We start from the raw sequence: 20,702 nt of genomic DNA on the forward strand, positions 1-20,702 counted from the left end.
TCCACCTTATCTCCCACCGCCACTATGTGCTCCTGGGCCTGCTGCTGCTGTGCCTGAGGATCCGATGCAGTGCAGGGCTGCTGAGCCAAGGCATCCCCTGTTGCAACTGCTGCAGGGACTTCTCCACTCCCCCCTGTGTCCCCGCTCACCCACTCCTCCTTCTCTTGCTGCCTAGCAGGCCGGGCCGGTGCCTCCATTTCCCCTCCATGCTCCTGGAAAGATGGCGTCCGGGCCTCCCCTGGACCCTGTTCCTGGTGTGCAGCGGGGGGGGCCACCGATGCCTGCTGCGACGGTTTAATCCTCCGTGGTCCCATCCTGAGAGCCGGTGAGTAGGTTTGTGCTTATGATAAGTGCTGATTTAGCTGAGGGTCAACAGGAGCTCCTCTTCCCCACGTCCACTCAGCTCAGCATCCTGGACACGCCCCCCGCCTTTAGTTTTGATGTTCTGTTTTCCTGTTCTTGGCTTAGTCCTTCTTTTGGGATGTCTTTGTAGAGGTCTCTGAAGTAACCTGAGTGATGTCATCACAGCTCAGTCATTCTCTGCCTGAGGCTGGAGTCACACTTGCGTATGATTGCGTCCGATTCTCATGCCGGGGATTAGGACGATTGTTTGCCACTTGTCATCCTTGTGCTGTCCGTGTGCAATCTGTTTGTTTTCTCAGCAGCTTTTAGTCATTTACAGGACCTTTTATAGGAGTATTAAGGCCTTGTGCGCACGCTGCGGTTTTTGCTGCGGTTTTTGCTGCGGTTTTGCTGCATGAATTGCTGCAAAAAATGTTCATAACCTTTCTGCAGTCATTTCCCAGTAAAACCTATGGTAAAAAAAAAAAGATGTGCGCACACTGCGTTTTTTCCCCTTCAGGTTCTGCTGCAGAATTTCTGCAGCAAAAAGAATGTGCATGTCACTCCTTTTCCGCAGATACCTGCGGTTTTTGCCATAGATAATGCTACAAAACCGCAGGGAACAACCTGCAGAAAATTCACAGCAATACCGCAACCAAACCGTGGTAAAACCGCATGCTGTTTTCGGGTGCGGTTTGCTGCGTTTTTTTTTACCACAGGTGCGGTAATCTTTCAGAAGGTGCAGAATTTGCTTAAGAATATTCCATTTTCTAGTGCGCACAGGGCAGTGTTTTCTGCTACATGATAGAATTGTATCCAGAAAAACGGATGTCACTAGGATGGTCCGTGTGACATTGTTTTTTTTTCTTGCACCCACAGACTTGCATTGGCGAGTCTCGAGCGAGATACCTGTGCAATCGCAGCATTCTGTGATTTTTTATTTTTTTTTTTATTTATTTATTTTATTTTTCCTCAGTCCAATTGGAGCTGAGAAAAAAAGCGCAGATTGGAGCTGCCTCATTGATTAACTTTGTTTTGAGGCCAATGCGAGATTTTCTCACATTGCACTCGTGCGATTCATATGCATTCAGCATGAAGCCATGTTCTATGGCCACACGCTGTGATTTCAGATGGAGCAGAGATGCAATCGTCGTGGGACCTTGTGTGGATTATGTCGTTCCTGGGTGTATTGGGGGTTAATAAAGGGGTGCTTTTTTGTATTTTATTTTAGATAAAGGATTTTTTTGGTGTTTGTGGTTTTCTTTTCACCTACATATTACTAATGAGGGGTCTCATAAACGCCTCCCCATTACTAATCCAGGACTTAGTGGCAGCTCTGGGCTGCCATTAACCCCTGATTACCTTGATTGTCACCACACCAGGGCAATCGGGATGAGATGGGTAAAGTGCCAGGACTGGCGCATCTAATGGATCCAGCAATTCCAGGCGGCTACAGCCTATATTTAGGCCGAGGGGGCCCAATAAACATGAGTCTCCCCAGCCTGAAAATACCGGCTTCCAGCTGTGAGGTTTATCATGGCCGGGTATCAAAATTTGGGGGGAGGGGGCAGATTTTTTTTTTTTTTAAATTTATATAATTTTAAATAAGCTGCATGCGGTTCTTCTTTTTTTTTTTTTTTAAATTCACAGCCAATGTAAGGGTACGGCTGGGGGCTGCAGCCTGTAGCTGTATGCTTTATCTGTACTGGGTTTCATAATGAGTTGATGCTACACCAATTTTTTCTTATTTTTTTTATATATATTGCAGTCAGACACACTGTTACACAGGCTGGGGGCGCGTCTGACTGCAACCAATCAGAGACGTGGGGACTGGCAGTGGGCGGAGAAGCAGTGAATGTGTGTGAGGTTAATGAGGTTATTGCTGCATGGAAACTCACAGTATAATGTGTCTGCTCCAATCCCACTATCCCTTCTACCACCATTTTAAAGCACAGGACTCTGGTCCCCATAGACTTATATGGGGACCGCCATCCGGCCAGATATCTGGGATCAATTCCGGGTCCGAATCAGGTTTTTTATGTTAATCCCATATGGACCTGCCTCCCGGCTATCTGAGAGTCCGCTCATCACTATCTCTCCATCTATCTATCTATCATCTATCTGTATTATCTATCCATATCCATCTATCATCGATCTGTCTATCTCTATTAACTATTATCTAATTATCTGTCTATTTTCTATCCAAATCTATCACTATTAACTCTCCATCTCATTTATCTATCAGACAGCTGGTATAAATCCGTGAGGAGGACGAGGCCGAAGATCAGCGCAGAACACAGGAGAAAGGGTCAGTGCAGTGATCTATCTATTATCTGTCTGTATTATCTATCTCATCTATCTATTATCTATTTATCACTATTATCTGTCTATCTATATATCTATCTATTATATATCTGTCTATTGACTTCCACTATACTCAGTAAACAAGTCGATCCCGTCCGAGCATCAAAATGCTTGTTCCGAGCACCGGAGCATGGTCGCACTCGCCGGAGTCTATGAAGCGGTGTGTGCATATACGAGGTCTACACTGATGGACAAATAATCACAATACAGAGCCCAGTGTATTATATCAGCGAGCAGAGGATCTCAGGACTAGAGATGAGTGAACCCGATGTTTGGTGTTTTGTTTTTTTTACTTGTTTTTTTTCGAGCCAAATGCCGACTTTCAAAAAAACAAAAAACAGAGTTCGGATGCTTTATGTAAGCTGAGCAATGGCGCCAGCATCGCTGTGCTCAGGTACGCTCGGTGCTCAGCCCGGTGCGAGCCTCTTGCAGTGTTTAAACTGCTCACACTGAGGGTAACAACAGCGGGATCACATGTAATGTGCACCCCTCCTCCCCCCTCATAAAAGATAAAAATGGAAAAACTCCGCCCACCCTCTCCCGGACGTATTCTGCTTATAGCTGGCTGCATGTGGGCGGAGACTCAAACGGCCAATCAGTGACTTCCATTGGGGTTCGGGTCAATTTCCAGCTAGTGGAGGTACGACTGCTGCCGCCGAACCGAACTTTCACAGGTTCCCTCATCTCTACTCAACACCCCAAACTGGGAGAAAAGAAAGTGAATAAGATCAGAAAGGTTTTATATAAATCAAAAAAATGTTTCATACAAAAAATCCAAAGAAAACATAAAAAAAATTATACATTTGAAACAGGTTTTTGATGTTTTTGCAGCCGCCCAGTGTGGTGTAAAATAAAAGATAAAGCAGAGATCCTGGGGGGGGGGGGTGATGTCAGCGCTGGCACCGCTCGTTCCCCTGCTCAGCATTGCAGATGTCGCCACAGTTGAAAGCAATGATGACAGATGCAGCTCTCTGCTTCCTCCTCCATCGTTCTGCTTCGGTGTCTGAGATCTGGCGTCTCAGCACAGGGGGGCGCGATGACGTCACTACTGTGTGCCCGCTGTGCCGAGATGTGCAGAGCTGCAGAACACGCACCACTGCAGAGACCGGAGCAGTGCGGGAGAGAGGAGAGTTTTGTCTTTTTTTTTTTTTTTTATATATATATAAATAAGTGAGTATATTGGTGGCCAATGGCCGTAATACTATGTGGAGGACTATGGCGGGTGCATTATATTATATGGCGGACTATAGGGATGAATTATAATATAGAAAAAGTGCATTGTAATATATGGAGGACTATGAGGGCTGAATTATACTATATTGAGGACTATGGGGTGTATTACAATATATGAAGGAATATGGGTATGTATTATATATGGAAGACTATGGGGTGCATTATAGTATATAGTAATATATGGAAGGCAGTGTGAAGCCCATTATACTAAATGAAGAGCTAATGGGTGTGCATTATATATAGCGGAATATGGGGGTTGCATTCATGGCCGGCTTTAGGTATGTGCGATTAGTGCGGTCACACGGGGCTCCAGCCGGCAGACAGCACAGGGGGTGCTGGAGGGAGCATCAATTCACTTTCATTTGCTGCTCCTGCGGTGCACAGGCTCCAGCAGAGGGCGCCCTCCCCTCCTGTGTGCTCTGCGTCCTGTCTTCTCCTGTCTTCACCAGAGAGAGGGGGTAGGGGCGCCTGCACTGCTGCAGCTGGAGAAGCTGCTTCTAAAGAACCTCTGTACTCCAGGAGGCCAGGAAGGCAGTGAGTATAATGTGAATCATGTATTATGTGCCGTCTGTCTGTGTTATGTATAAGATATGTTTGTCCTGTATAGTGTGCAATATGTAGCTGTGTTTCTGTGTATACATTCTGTCTGTCTGTCTGTCTATTTATACATCCATCCTATTATCTGTCTGTCTATCATCTATTAAGCATCAATCTGGCGCACAGACACAGCCAATGCCCCGGTACGCCCCAAAACTGGACACAGAGGGGACCCGGCGGCAGGGCCGTTGCTGGTATCCAAGATTCGGGGCTCCGGCTCTGAACTTCTTGCCTGCAGCCCCGAATCTTCTGCCACTACCGCATTGAACTGTTTTGGCGTCACATTGCCCCCTATACAGTCCAATCCTGTAACAGAGCAAGAGTTCCATGCTCTATCATTGCCCGTCTCCTAAGCTGCAGACCGCTACAGGTCTATGGCTTAGGAGATGTCATCGTGTCACGAGTGCAGCGCGGGGAAGTCATCGCATAGCACTGCCTCTGCAGGCCGCCATAGAAGAGGAGACTGAGGCTTCGGTATTGGGAATCGGGATTAGGTGAGTGTAATTTTTTTTTTTTTTTTGTGTGCACAGGAGGCTGTGTGGGGGGGCTCCTGCCGTGCAGAGGAGGCTGTGTGGGGGGGGCTCCTGCCGTGCATAGGAGGCTGTGTGGGGGCTCCTGCCGTGCATAGGAGGCTGTGTGGGGGCTCCTGCCGTGCATAGGAGGCTGTGTGGGGGGGCTCCTGCCGTGCATAGGAGGCTGAGTGGGGGCTCCTGCCGTGCATAGGAGGCTGTGTGGGGGCTCCTGCCGTGCATAGGAGGCTGTGTGGGGGCTCCTGCCGTGCATAGGAGGCTGTGTGGGGGCTCCTGCCGTGCACAGGACGCTGTGTGGGGGGGGCTCCTGCCGTGCATAGGAGGCTGTGTGGGGGGGCTCCTGCCGTGCACAGGAGGCTGTGTGGGGGGGGGCTCCTGCCATGCACAGGAGGCTGTGTGGGGGGGGGGCTCCTGCCGTGCACAGGAGGCTGTGTGGGGGGGGGCTCCTGCCATGCACAGGAGGCTGTGTGGGGGGGGCTCCTGCCGTGCACAGGAGGCTGTGTGGGGGGGGCTCCTGCCGTGCACAGGAGGCTTTGTGGGGGGGCTCCTGCCGTGCACAGGAGGCTTTGTGGGGGGGGCTCCTGCCGTGCACAGGAGGCTTTGTGGGGGGGGCTCCTGCCGTGCACAGGAGGCTGTGTGGGGGGGGCTCCTGCCATGCACAGGAGGCTGTGTGGGGGGGGCTCCTGCCGTGCACAGGAGGCTGTGTGGGGGGGGCTCCTGCCGTGCACAGGAGGCTTTGTGGGGGGGCTCCTGCCGTGCACAGGAGGCTTTGTGGGGGGGCTCCTGCCGTGCACAGGAGGCTTTGTGGGGGGGGCTCTTGCCGTGCACAGGAGGCTTTGTGGGGGGGGCTCCTGCCGTGCACAGGAGGCTTTGTGGGGGGGGCTCCTGCCGTGCACAGGAGGCTGTGTGGGGGGGGCTCCTGCCGTGCACAGGAGGCTTTGTGGGGGGGGCTCCTGCCGTGCATAGGAGGCTGTGTGGGGGGCTCCTGCCGTGCACAGGACGCTGTGTGGGGGGGGCTCCTGCCGTGCACAGGAGGCTGTGTGGGGGGGGCTCCTGCCGTGCACAGGAGGCTGTGTGGGGGGGGCTCCTGCCATGCACAGGAGGCTGTGTGGGGGGGGCTCCTGCCGTGCACAGGAGGCTGTGTGGGGGGGGCTCCTGCCGTGCACAGGAGGCTTTGTGGGGGGGCTCCTGCCGTGCACAGGAGGCTTTGTGGGGGGGGCTCCTGCCGTGCACAGGAGGCTGTGTGGGGGGGGCTCCTGCCGTGCACAGGAGGCTTTGTGGGGGGGCTCCTGCCGTGCACAGGAGGCTTTGTGGGGGGGGCTCCTGCCGTGCACAGGAGGCTTTGTGGGGGGGGCTCCTGCCGTGCACAGGAGGCTTTGTGGGGGGGGGGCTCCTGCCGTGCACAGGAGGCTGTGTGGGGGGGGCTCCTGCCGTGCACAGGAGGCTGTGGGGGGGCTCCTGCAGGTATTTGCATATAGTTGGTGTGGCCTCTAGAGTTACCTCCTCCTTTGGACCCCAGACACCCCAGTCTGACCCTGCAGCCATCTATCTAATCTATCCATCTATCTTTCATATAGTATCTATGTGTGTGTCATGTATATGGTGTAATTTATGCAGGGGCACAACGACCAGGCCTGTGAGTGATGGGGCCATTACTATTACCTCGGATGCAGGTTAAACACCATTGAGGAGCAGATGGGCACTGGCTCCCTGTTCCGCACTTGCTCTGCAGCTGTGGCCCCTGATAGGCGTAATGACATCAGGGGGAGCCTGTGTATGACATTACCCTCTCTTCTGTCTCTCTCTCATTATTCCGGCTTTTGCAAATAGAAATAATTTTGGTTCCTAAACGACCTAAAACGGGAAAGATTTATTCTGATTTCATGTCATATAGAGAGAAAAACCTGCAGATGTGTCTCTATAGAGAGCGGAGTGAAAAACCTGCAGATGTGTCTGTATAGAGAGCGGAGGGAAAAATCTGCAGATGTGTCTGTATAGAGAGCGGAGGGAAAAACCTGCAGATGTGTCTGTATAGAGAGCGGAGGGAAAAACCTGCAGATGTGTCTCTATAGATAGTGGATGGAAACTTCTGGTGTGAACTGTATGAAGGAGTTGTAGAGTCAGAGTTGGAATCGGTGACATTGAGGAGTCGGAGGTTTTTCTTAGCGACTCCTCAGCCCTGGTGTGGAGGAGTCGCTGTGGAGGTATCATACACTGCTTGTGGGACACTTTTGTTGGCATTATACATTATGGGAGAAATGAAAGGGGAATCTTTGGACTTCATTAGGAGGAAAATTACTTTGTAAAGGCTGTAAAGTTGTGAGAGGTTCTTATATGACCCAGCTGAATATTAATTACATTTTTGGGGGAGGGGGGTACCAATTAGAACTTCCGCTATGGGGTCCCATGATTTCTTTGTACGCCTCTGTCCACCCTCTTAAAGGGGTTATCCGGCTTAATTCGCCTTTTTTTGTAATTACACTATTGTTCTACATTAGGGCAGGTAAGTAGACAGTAACTACCTACCTGCCCTGCTGTCAGCCCCTCTCCTCCGGCTCAGAGCGGTCATGTGACGGAGGCTGCCGTGATTTTGCTGCTTCCTGTGATGTCAGGACAACAAGTGCAGGAGCTTATGTTCTGCCTTGTCGACGCCGGGCATCACAGCCGACGTCATGTAGCCGCTCTGCTGGGCAGGTACAGTGCGTGGAGTCCCCGCCCCCCTTTCCCCCCGCACCCTCCCCACACGCCATCCTCTCCCCTTCCACTGCTGTGGGGCCCGTGAGCTCGGGGGAGGGGCCTGGCGGTGGCTACCGTGCGGTCACCTCCAGCACCGGGCCCCCTGCTCAGGATTGCACGTTCAAATGTATCAGCATCACAGATGTTAATACATTTGAAAGCACAGATGACAGGCAGCTCCTTGCTGCTTCTCATCACTGTCCCACTGTCTGCTCTGACAGTTCAGGACAGCGCTGACGTCACTACTGTGCTGATATGTCCCGAGCACAGACAGCGGGCGAACGAGGAGCAGCGGCGGGGACCGAGGAGAAGTGTGTATACCCTACACGGTGGGGGTGCAGAGCCCAATGTGTGGGGAGGGGTACAGAGCCCTATGTGTGTGGGGAGGGGTGCAGAGCCCGATGTGTGTGTGGGGAGGGGTGCAGAGCCCGATGTGTGTGTGGGGAGGGGTGCAGAGCCCGATGTGTGTGTGGGGAGGGGTGCAGAGCCCGATGTGTGTGTGGGGAGGGGTGCAGAGCCCGATGTGTGTGTGGGGAGGGGTGCAGAGCCCGATGTGTGTGTGGGGAGGGGTGCAGAGCCCGATGTGTGTGGGGAGGGGTGCAGAGCCCGATGTGTGTGGGGAGGGGTGCAGAGCCCGAGGTGTGTGGGGAGGGGTGCAGAGCCCGAGGTGTGTGGGGAGGGGTGCAGAGCCCGAGGTGTGTGGGGATGGGTGCAGAGCCCGATGTGTGTGTGGGGAGGGGTGCAGAGCCCGATGTGTGTGTGGGGAGGGGTGCAGAGCCCGATGTGTGTGTGGGGAGGGGTGCAGAGCCCGATGTGTGTGTGGGGAGGGGTGCAGAGCCCGATGTGTGTGTGGGGAGGGGTGCAGAGCCCGATGTGTGTGTGGGGAGGGGTGCAGAGCCCGATGTGTGTGTGGGGAGGGGTGCAGAGCCCGATGTGTGTGTGGGGAGGGGTGCAGAGCCCGATGTGTGTGTGGGGAGGGGTGCAGAGCCCGATGTGTGTGTGGGGAGGGGTGCAGAGCCCGATGTGTGTGTGGGGAGGGGTGCAGAGCCCGATGTGTGTGTGGGGAGGGGTGCAGAGCCCGATGTGTGTGTGGGGAGGGGTGCAGAGCCCGATGTGTGTGTGGGGAGGGGTGCAGAGCCCGATGTGTGTGTGGGGAGGGGTGCAGAGCCCGATGTGTGTGTGGGGAGGGGTGCAGAGCCCGATGTGTGTGTGGGGAGGGGTGCAGAGCCCGATGTGTGTGTGGGGAGGGGTGCAGAGGCCGGTGTGTGTGGGGGGAGGGGTGCAGAGGCCGGTGTGTGTGGGGGGAGGGGTGCAGAGCCCGATGTGTGTGTGGGGGGAGAGGTGCAGAGCCCGATGTGTGTGTGGGGGGAGGGGTGCAGAGCCCGATGTGTGTGTGGGGGGAGGGGTGCAGAGCCCGATGTGTGTGTGGGGGGAGGGGTGCAGAGCCCGATGTGTGTGTGGGGGGAGGGGTGCAGGGCCCGATGTGTGTGTGGGGGGAGGGGTGCAGGGCCCGATGTGTGTGTGGGGGGAGGGGTGCAGGGCCCGATTTTGTGTGTGTGTGTGTGTGTGTGTGTGTGTATACTGACAGCTAAGGCTATGTTCACATTTCCGTTGTTTTGCATCCGTCACAATCAGTTGTGTGACTGATGCAACAGATGTGACTGATTCTGCAAAACAACAATCCGTTTTTGTTTTTTTTTTGTTTTTTTACTGTTTAACCAGCGGCCCGGCTATTATGAATGATCAGCTGATCGTTCACAGAAGGCGGCTGCCGGGTGATCAGCTGATCGCTCACAGTAGCCGGGTGATCAGCTGATGGCTCACAGAAGCCGGCCGCCGGGTGATCAGCTGATGGCTCACAGAAGCCGGCCGCTGGGTGATCAGCTGATGGCTCACAGAAGCCGGCCGCTGGGTGATCAGCTGATGGCTCACAGAAGCCGGCCGCCGGGTGATCAGCTGATGGCTCACAGAAGCCGACCGCCGGGTGATCAGCTGATGGCTCACTGAAGCCGGCCGCCGGGTGATCAGCTGATGGCTCACAGAAGCCGGCCGCCAGGTGATCAGCTGATGGCTCACAGAAGCCGGCCGCCGGGTGATCAGCTGATGGCTCACAGAAGCCGGCCGCCGAGAGAGAGAGAGATTGATTTGAATAATTAAACACAAGAGCTGAGCATGTGCAGTGAAATCAAAAGGATTCCGCTGCTCAAAAAACGTTACATGCCGCGCTCCTGCTGCCCGACGGTCAGTCGTTCCACGACTGATTAGTCGCGTGGCGGATGCAACGCAATGGCATCAGTCACAATCCGCCGCTCATACGGAATCCACCAAACGGATTGCGTTGTTTATCAGAGCGGCGAATTGTGACGGATACTAAATAGCAGAAATGTGAACATAGCCTAATGAGTGTGCAGAGGGTGGGAAGAGGGCGGGGCTGGACAGTGAGGCCGGGTGGGGCCAGCTCTGTGAGGTTCGGCATAGGAAGTTTTCATGTTTGGTTGAGCTGAAGGTAAATAAACTGTCTGCAGAGAATGAAGGGATAATTCAAGAGGAACAACAGTTATAAAAGAAAAAAAAAGTGTGGGTGATTTAGGCTACATGCCTACAGCGTGCGTTTTTTGTGCAGTTTTGTTGTCAGAACTTTCTGACATCTGACTTCCCAGCAAAGTCTATGAGAAGTCAGATTTGTAATGTGCACCTTGCAGTTTGTCAGCGTTTTTTGGCAAAAGTTTGTGATAAAAAAGATGCCGCATGTTCATTCTTTCTTGCGTTTTGTTTTTGTCAACATTTTCTCACCAATTGAAATCAATGAGGGCATCAAAAAGGCAAGGAAAAATGCATGCTATCAAATTGGTGCATTTTGCATGCGTTTTACCTGCGGTTTTGTCAACAGAAACGCAGCTCACCAACTTAGTTCCAGAATGACAAAATCAATGCTGGAGTGAATTTGACATGTCGGTGCCTGTGTTGGTTTCTCTGTCTCTCTTGCGCTCTCTCTCTTTCTCCCCAAGCAGTACATACTCACCGATTACAGTTGTCACACTGCTCCCCCGCCTCTCATCTTCTTTCGGACCCGCTCATTAGCCTCATACATATTGACTCCTCCCCCGTCTGTGATTGGTTGCAGTCAGACGAGCCCCCATGCTGAGTGACAGCTGTCTGACTGCAACCAATCACAGCCGCGGTGGGCGTGTCTACATAGAGCGACTCTCTTCAGTGCTGTACTATCAGCAGTGGAGGACTCGAACTGTGACAGCAAACACCTGAGTGATGGCACCGCTGACACTAGGGTGGTTTGCTGTGACAGCTGGAGGACATCAGGCTTGAACCGCAGTGAACCTCTGATGTCATTGCTGCGACACCCGCTGTACTGCGGGAGCTGTAGCTGTGACGTCAGGGATTTACCCTAGTTCATTCTGATCGCTGCGGCTCTATCCACACTCACAGCTGGCAGCCATGCTGTATGAGCGCTGGCTGTGACAGGACAGGGACGTAGCAGAGCTGGAAGCGTCGTGGGATCTCGTGTGGATTACTTCGGCTTTCGAGGGGTGTTTTGGGGGTTAATAAAGTGGTGAAAGAAAAGGATTTTTATTTTATTTCAAGTAAAGGATTTTTTTTGGCTGTTTTTATGTGATGTGGGGTGTCTCATAGACGCATAACATCACTAACCTAGGGCTTAGTGGCAGCTATGGTCTGCCATTAACCCCTTATTACCCCGATAGGCACTGCACCAGGGCAACAGGAAGAGCCGGATCCAGCGCCAGAATTGGCACATCTTATGGATATGCCACTTGTAGGGCTGCTGTGGGCTGCTATTGTTAGGCTGGAAAGGACCAAATAACGATGGCCCTTTCCACCCTAATATTATCAGCCCCCAGTTGTCTGCTGCACCTTGGCGGCTGGTATTAGAAAAATGAGGGGATCCCACGTCATTATTTTTTTTTTTTTTAATCAAATAATTAAAAAAAAAGTGTGGGATCCCCTCTATTTTTCTTAACTAGCCAAGGTACATCAGAGAGCTGAGGATTGCAGCTGCTGCTGTTCCTGTACTGTATATGAAAAATACATGTTGTTTTTTACCCCGCCCCCCCCCCCAAAAAAAAAAAAACAACAAAACAGCTAACCAAGCTGGCTATCCCTCTATCAAGCCATCCTGTTATTTCTTTCTATGTATTCTGTCTGATCTTTCTTATTATCTAATCTATACCGTATTTTTCACTTTATAAGACACACCTGATTATAAGACGCACCCCCAAATTTGGTGAAGGAATAGAGAATTTTTTAATAAATGGGGTCCGTCTTATAATGCCAGTGTCTGTCTAACAAATAATATAGGGTATATGTCCCTCATAGCCCCCTCATCCTAAAATTAGCCCCCTTAATCTGGATATGGCCACCTTATATTGAACACGTCCCCCAGTGATGCCACATTTCCCCTATGGCTGACACATCATCCTCTATGGCAGGCAGACAGGGCCACTGTGGCAGGCAGGCAGACAGGGCCACTGTGGCAGGCAGGCAGACAGGGCCACTGTGGCAGGCAGGCAGACAGGGCCACTGTGGCAGGCAGGCAGACAGGGCCACTGTGGCAGGCAGGCAGACAGGGCCACTGTGGCAGGCAGGCAGACAGGGCCACTGTGGCAGGCAGGCAGACAGGGCCACTGTGGCAGGCAGGCAGACAGGGCCACTGTGGCAGGCAGGCAGACAGGGCCACTGTGGCAGGCAGGCAGACAGGGCCACTGTGGCAGGCAGGCAGACAGGGCCACTGTGGCAGGCAGGCAGACAGGGCCACTGTGGCAGGCAGGCAGACAGGGCCACTGTGGCAGGCAGGCAGACAGGGCCACTGTGGCAGGCAGGCAGACAGGGCCACTGTGGCAGGCAGGCAGACAGGGCCACTGTGGCAGGCAGGCAGGCAGGGCCACTGTGGCAGGCAGGCAGGCAGGGCCACTGTGGCAGGCAGGCAGACAGGGCCACTGTGGCAGGCAGGCAGACAGGGCCACTGTGGCAGGCAGGCAGGCAGGGCCACTGTGGCAGGCAGACATCACCCTCTGTTACATATCGCCCCCATGTTGCTGCTTTTAGTATAATAAACTCTTTACCTTCTGCAGCGCTGTCCTGTCTCGTGTGTCCCTCCTCGGGGTTGAACTCCTCCTGTCTCCTGCACTTCCTACTTCCTAGTTCTAGTGCAGGTCATGTGATCGGGACAGCAGAGAGATATCTCTGCCTTCCTAATCACAGCAGCAGGAGGGAGACTGGGCAGACGCTGGAGGAGGTGAGTAAAGAGTTTATTATTTTACTATGGGCAGCAGCACGGGAGGCCATATTGAGATACACACAGGGGGAGGGGGGATCCTGTGCAATCAAAGGTAAGCACAGGCAGATAATATGCACAGCTCCCCCAGCCCATCAGCGTGATGCAGTTTCAGCACCACGCTTCTGATGGACAGCGGCTGTGCATATTATATGAGCGGGAGCAGGAGATCAAACGCTGCCGCTCCCAGCCCCAAGCAGTCCCCAGTACCGCTGCAGAGCTGCCTGCACCTCCACTGGACTCTGTGTGTGTGTGTGTGTGTGTGTGTGTGTGTGTGTGTGTGTGTGTGTGTGTGTGTGTGTATGTAATATATATATATATATGTATGTAATATATATATATATATATATATATATATATATATATATATATATATAAAATATATTACACCCCCCCTCCCGTATATTCAGATTATAAGACGCACCCCCTACTTCCCCCAAAATTTGGGGGAACAAAAGTGCGTCTTATAAACAGGGCTGTGGAGTCGGAGTCGTGGAGTCGGAGTCGGAGTCGGTATAAAATGCACCGACTCCGACTCCTAAAATATATAATAAATTGGGGACAGGAGTGCAATGCAGAATGTGCTGAATATTTTACTAAATAATAACATTTAGTATAATGCTTATATTTAAGTGAAAAATTTATTGTAGTGCAATGTGAACATCAGACATTTAATTGTTTTTATGATACAATAATCAAGATATTTGGATAGAACATAAAATATTTATTGGAATACAACTTTAGAACACAAAAAACTAATAAATTGTAAATATGTAATACATATATATATATATATATACACACAGTGTATATACACACACAAGATATATATGTAATCTACTGTATATTACATAGTGTATTACATATTTACAATTTATTACAGTTTTTTGTGTTCTAAAGTTGTATTCCAATAAATATATTTTATGTTCTATCCAAATATCTTGATTATCGTATCATAAAAATTATTAAATGTCTGATGTTCACATACACATATTCATGTACTACAATAAATTTTTCACCTAACTAAGCAATATATGTAGGAGTCGGAGTCGGAGCCGGAGTCGGAGCCGGAGTCGGAGTCGGTGCAAGAGAATTTGAGGAGTCGGAGTCGGAGTCGAAGGTTTGGCTTACCGACTCCACAGCTCTGCTTATAAAGTGAAAAATACGGTATGTTCTTATCTATCCATCTAGCTATTCTTTCTATTTTTTACTATCTATCATGTTTTCTAGCTATCTATCCATTATCCTTTCCTATCATATTTCGTTTCTCCTTCAAAAAAAGCTGTGAGAAAAAAACGTACTAAAAACGCACCTACATTACAAGCGTTTTTGGGACATTTCCAGGCTCACTCTGACAAGGTGCAGTTTTGGTTGCAGTTTGTGTGCAGAAAAAACTGCAGCGTACGCATGTAGCCTTATATTACAATACAGCACAGAATAGCTTACAAAACATTTTTGCGCTTATGTCGGACAACTCCTTTAAAGAAAAAAAAATTAAATAAAACTAATTTTCCTCAAAAAGACTTTCAAAAATACAACATTGTTGACTAAAACAATTATAAAATGACGGAAAAATAAGCATTAGGGCGTCCAAATTGTGAAGACAAAACAATGAAGGAAATCCCAATGTCATAATGTACCACACTAAGTGGATCCTGCCACGTCTGCTTCTATCCCTGCTGAACTGACTCTGGGGCAGCACGGGGGATATAGGAGGCGTAGAGGCCATGCATGGATTGGTCTCAGGGGCCACACGGCTCTGGTAGCAGAAGCGTCCATCTAGAACCTTCCACATGACTTTTCCTTCTGTCCGTGACTTTTACATTATTTATTTTACAGCTTTGAAATTCATGGAAAAGATATGCAGAACGCTGCAGACACAATGGAAAAAGGAGAAATGGATGTGCGGGGTGATGAACGGAGTAGAGACCTTTCCACAGGTAACCCTCCTCAGTGAAGAGTCACCATTAAATAATAAGGAGAACAGTCACATTCCCAGCTGCAAGGAGAAAATAAAGTTACATTTTCCCTGCTGCCGCTCGTATACAGTCACCGATGCAGTGCGGGAAACAGTAAAGTTACCGCTCACAGGCTGTCAGCCAAGGAACAAGAGGGTTGATTACTGTGCGCCCACTATGTAGTGAGTGGTGACTGTTACAGCCTCTCCCACTGTGCTGGTGACTGGAAGTGAGCAGCTGCTGGGAGAATGTAACTGCATTTTCTCCTTGCAGACACTGTGTCACAATCTCTCCGCTGTCTTGGGCGCAGTGAGTGACAATTTTGCCTCTCTATGGAATCAGGGCTGTGCCAAGCTGTTAGTTTATTGAGTTACAGCTCAACGGTCCAATCTGAAACTGGGAGGTGCTTGGTTTCTTCAGGGGTTCCCTGTTCTGAGTGATCAGTTACTTAGCTGAGTAGTTAGTCCCAAAACCAGGGTATCACGGAGGTGCCGGGGTAACTGGAGAAGGGACCCCCTGAAACGGGTCCTCAGACTAGGGACCTTGTGCTGTCCCTTATCCCAGGGGTAGGCTTGATGGTATCCAGGTCTGGACTGCCAGGGTAACACTAACTCTTGTCCAAACCCTGATCTAACTCCCCCTCTCCCTCTCACCGGGAAACGAGATGCAAACCCCACAAAGGATCGCCACAAAGACTGGAATCACAGGAGCATAAACTGAAGGTATCATCTGCAGTAACAAGTGATATGTCATACCTTAAATAGGGAGAACACAGCTGAATAGAAATTAGCCCCCCTCTCAAGGAGCCACAAATCACTCCACAGGACTGGAAAACAGTGTAAAACACTCAGCTGAAGCTGAGCAACTAGTTTCAGGTTGCTTGTGAACAGAGTCCGACACCACCACGGCTCCCTGCGAATGTGGGCCTCGGTTATCTGTGCTGTGTTCTGATCTATAGCTGCCAGACCTTGGGCCTCCTCTGACCATCCATTTGCCCATATCCGCTATCCTCCTGATATTCTGACCCCAGAGCTGACTACGCCTTTGTCTTTCCCCTTAGTTCACGGCATGTTCTCTTTGTATCTGACCCCGGTACATTTTATAACCCTGCCTCACGGCTTGTCCATACAGTGACTAGCGTCACACACTGTTCTAATAAACCAGATAGATATCATTTAAATGCCAGGTACTCAGATTACCACTATATCTGCAGGTAAATGGTGTTTTTGTAGCTGCCAGGTTTTCTTTAACTCCTTCTCGATATGTAACGTATTATTACATCCTATTACTTCTTGCGGGCTCAAAAGCTGAGTCTCCATTATTGCCAGCAGATGATGCCTGAGTTATTCAGTGGAGGTAAGCTTCACCCACTGCTGTTAACTTTTCGATCTTTGACAGCAGCATTTGCAGCTCACAGCCTATGGGGTACAACGTTCCACATATCCAACGCCCCCAGCAACATTTATCATTGGGTGCATATGGGTCGCCATAATAGCTGGGGGTCTGCTAAAGACCCCTTGCCCTATATAAGGGTACTCCTATGTTCTCCACACCTAGATACATTCCTTCATTGGTGTAGATTTCAAAATGAGATGATTTTTGGGGTGTTTCCACTGTTTAGGCACATCAAGGGCTTTACAAACGTGACATGACATCCTCTATTTCAGCCAATTTTGTTCTCCAAAAGTCAAATGTTGCTCCTTCCCTTTCTAGCCCTGCCGTGGACCCAAGCAATAGTTTTACACCACATATGGGCTATCAGCGTACACATGAGAAATTGCACAACAGAATTATATGGTCCATTTTCTCATCTTACCCTTGGGAAAATGAAAATTTGTGGTTAAAGCAACACTTTTGTGGGAAAAATTAAAATCTTTATTTTTTTCCTTCCACATTGCTTTAATTTCTGTGATGCATCTAAAGTGTACTTTGGCATTGCATTACTGCTGTAGGAATATTACAAAAAAAGGGATAAATACATTGCTAATGTGAAAAATGAGTAAAAAGACATAGGCATTGCATTACTGCTTCAGAGATATTTGCAAAGAGAGATTCTTAGCTTATATATTGGCCAATCCATGTGAGCCCGATAACCTCGACAAGGTGATCTCAATATATTGGGAACCTAATCTTAAATGCCTCTATGTGTGATTAAAAATCTGCATGTCTGCTTCCTGGCTGAATAAGATGGTGGACACACCCTGGCTATAGGGCAGAGTGCTTGGTCAGGTGCTTGTCAAGGTTATCGGGCTCACATGGATTGGTCAATACATAAACTAAAAAATTGTTTAAAAGAACTGAAGTCCTCAGTGGTTGATACCTTTTAATGGCTAACTGAAAAGATGGAACTAAAGACACTTCTGAAGAAACGTGCACAACTGGACAGTGACATATTTTTCTTATCCAAATGCAAAAAGGAGAATCTGATCCCCAAAGGACTCTAGATTACAAACCCAATTCTACATACCTACAATACCCATTATGCACAAAACCTTTGTCACAGGACTTCTGAGAGACTAAGGAACCACCTTTTGCATGTCTTCTACAGCATCAAGAGTAAAATCCAGAGGGAATTTGAAACACAAAGGAAGACACTTCCAGAAAGCACAGAGCAAAAAGTACAACAATACTACTACAGACTACGAACCTTTCTGATCCACAACAAGGAAAAGAAACTACATAGACTGCGCCTCAATTCTGGACTTAATACAAACGGGTTGAGAACAAAGCCAAAACCTGACAACTTGGACAACCACTCCATTCAAGACACAAAAGCATCTAACTGTGTTATCAATCTCTCGGATTATAAATGAAAGTGGAACTTGCTGTGCTTTCTAGGGGACTCTCATTTTGTCCTACTAAAGCTCTAGACAAAACTGAACTCTGCAGCAACATGGAAGATTACTTCAGGAGACTACGTCTGAGGGAATATTTTAACGATGCAGATGTTTCAGAATCCTCCCAGACTGAAGGAAGACTGATCTTGACAACCAGGAAAAGTTCAGATTGAACACCTCCACCAGGACGCAATCCTCATTTGGATAACTATATAGACACTTTCAGACATTTGGTAAAATCCACTATCCTAGAACCACACGGGAGGCAAAGATCCAACATCAGTGCCCAGGAGAGAAGGGCCATAAAATCTTTGAAAATCAACAAAGAAATCATCATTAAATCTGCAGACAAAAGGGGTGCAATAGTCATGATAAACAAATCAGACTACATGAATGAAGCACACAGACAACTGATGGACACACGCTACTATGAAAAATTGGAGTCTGACCCTACACAGGACTATTACAAGGAACTTAACAATTTGGTCTCTTGTCTGCCTGACATATCCTCAACAGAACTGATACCGGGAAGTCCAAGAATAGGCACATTCTACATGCTTCCCAAAATTCACAAATCTGGAAACCCAGGAAGACCCATCATTTCATGTGTGGGCACCCTCACTGAACAAGTCTCTAGATGGTTAGAGGGTATCCTTAAACCCTTGGTAAGGGATACAACCAGCTACATCCAGGACACTACTGACCTATTGAAAAAATTATCAGCAATAGGTTCTCTACCAGAGGAAACCATCCTTGCCACCATGGATGTGGAATCCTTGTACTCTAAAGCTGGTGTCACACACAACGACAACGACGTCGCTGCTACGTCACCATTTTCTGTGACGTTGCAGCGACGTCCCGTCGCTGTCGCTGTGTGTGACAGCCAGCAACGAGCTGGCCCCTGCTGTTAGGTCGCCGCTCGTTGCTGAATGTCCAGCTTCATTTTTTGGTCGTCGCTCTCCCGCTGTGACGCACAGATCGCTGTGTGTGACAGCGAGAGAGCGACGAAATGAAGCGAGCAGGGAGCAGGAGCCGGCATCTGGCAGCTGCGGTAAGCTGTAACCAAGGTAAACATCGGGTAACCAAGGTGGTTACCTGATATTTACCTTCGTTACCAGCCTCCGCCGCTCTCACGCTGCCAGCGCCGGCTCCTGCTCTCTGCACATGTAGCTGCAGTACACATCGTGTAATTAACCCGATGTGTACTGTAGCTAGGAGAGCAGGGAGCCAGCGCTCAGTGTGCTCGGCTCCCTGCTCTCTGCACATGTTGCAGCACAGCGACGCCCGTCGTTATGATCGCTGCTTCGGCTGCTGTGTTTGACAGCTAAGCAGCGATCATAACAGCGACTTACAAGGTCGCTGCTACATCACAGAAAATGGTGACGTAACAGCGATGTCGTTGTCGCTGTCATTTAGTGTGACCCCAGCTTAATATTCCACACCAGGATGGATTGAATGCCTGCAAAGTCTTCCTGGAAAATACAGGAACTGATGCCGATTCTGTAGTGAAGCTTACAAAATTCATCCTCACCCATAATTACTTTGCATTTGACAATAAGATATATCTACAGGAGACTGGGACTGCAATGGGAAGCAAAATGGCACCACAATATGCAAATCTTTTCATGGCCAAGCTTGAGAGTGACTTTTTATCCTCTTGTCCTATCAGGCCTCTGGCCTCCTACCGTTACATTGACGATATTTTAATCATCTGGACAGAGTCTGAGGAGCAGCTGAAGACCTTCCATGAACACTTCAATCTGTTTCATCCCACCATCAACCTAACACTCAGCTACTCCTGCACTGAAATCAACTTCTTGGACACCATCATTAAACTACGGAACAATGAAATAGAGACATCCCTGTCCAAGAAGCCAATTGACCGTCCCACATACCTGAAATGGGACAGTTTTCATCCAAAACACAAACTCTATAGTGTACAGCCAGGTTATCCGGTACAATCGGATATGTTCCAACAGTACAGATAGAGACAATCACCTTGAGGGCCTCAGAAAGACCTTTCTAAATCAAGGCTACCACCCAAGAACATTTGAAAACCAGATTACAAGAGCCACCAGAATATCAAGAAACCATATCCTTCAATATAAAACTAAAGAAGAAAACAACCGGGTCCCTCTTGCAATCACAATCCACATCTGGAGGTGTTTAAAGGGAATGTGTCGCGGATTTTTATAATCCAAACAATGATTACTTGTAAGATAACATGAAGTTATAATGTTATCTTGCAATAAATAAAGATGTCTTTCAGTTTTTATAATCTTTGAAAGCTGGCAATGGGGGCTGCCATGTCACATTCCAAGTTCTAGCACGACAGTGCAGCCTCAATTTACAGCACCTCATGGACATAGGGGATAGTAGTCGGATCCCGACCCCTTTTAGTTCTGTTACTACTCAAATGGTAACGCCTATGTGAGCTGCCCAATTCCCAGCCGTGGGTGGGTTCAGCCGCCATTTTTCCATAGCCCACGATTTTGGCTGGGCTGTATTTTTTTCCCCCTACCGCCAGGATCTGACGGAACCTTACCGACAGCTGAAGATCAGCGTTGATCCGTTGAGGGGCGGTGTGCAGCGGTGGAGGACCGGAGCTGACCTGTGGAGAAGCAGCGTGCAGCGGTGGCGGACCGGTACTGATCTGTGGAGCAGCGTGCAGCGGTGGATGAGCAGCGTTCATCTGTGGAGGAGCGGCACTGATCGGTGGAGGAGCGGTGGCGTGCAGCGGTGTAGGAGCGGCGCTGATCGGTGGAGGAGCGGTGGCGTGCAGCGGTGTAGGAGCGGC

The 20,702-nt window shown here is 49.7% G+C and overlaps 1 protein-coding gene across 1 annotated transcript in view; it reads left to right on the forward strand.

The window, feature by feature from the left end:
* Nucleotides 1–20,702, forward strand: part of LOC142261646 (uncharacterized) — a 44,863-nt gene that overhangs the window by 16,127 nt on the left and 8,034 nt on the right. Inside the window, exon 3 of the mRNA XM_075332123.1 lies at nucleotides 2,588–2,650. Within this exon, the coding sequence (XP_075188238.1) occupies nucleotides 2,588–2,650 (63 nt within the window). The remainder of the gene's footprint in view (nucleotides 1–2,587; nucleotides 2,651–20,702) is intronic.

This window comes from Anomaloglossus baeobatrachus, unplaced genomic scaffold (assembly GCF_048569485.1).
Source record: "Anomaloglossus baeobatrachus isolate aAnoBae1 unplaced genomic scaffold, aAnoBae1.hap1 Scaffold_2264, whole genome shotgun sequence".
Lineage (NCBI taxonomy): Eukaryota > Metazoa > Chordata > Amphibia > Anura > Aromobatidae > Anomaloglossus > Anomaloglossus baeobatrachus.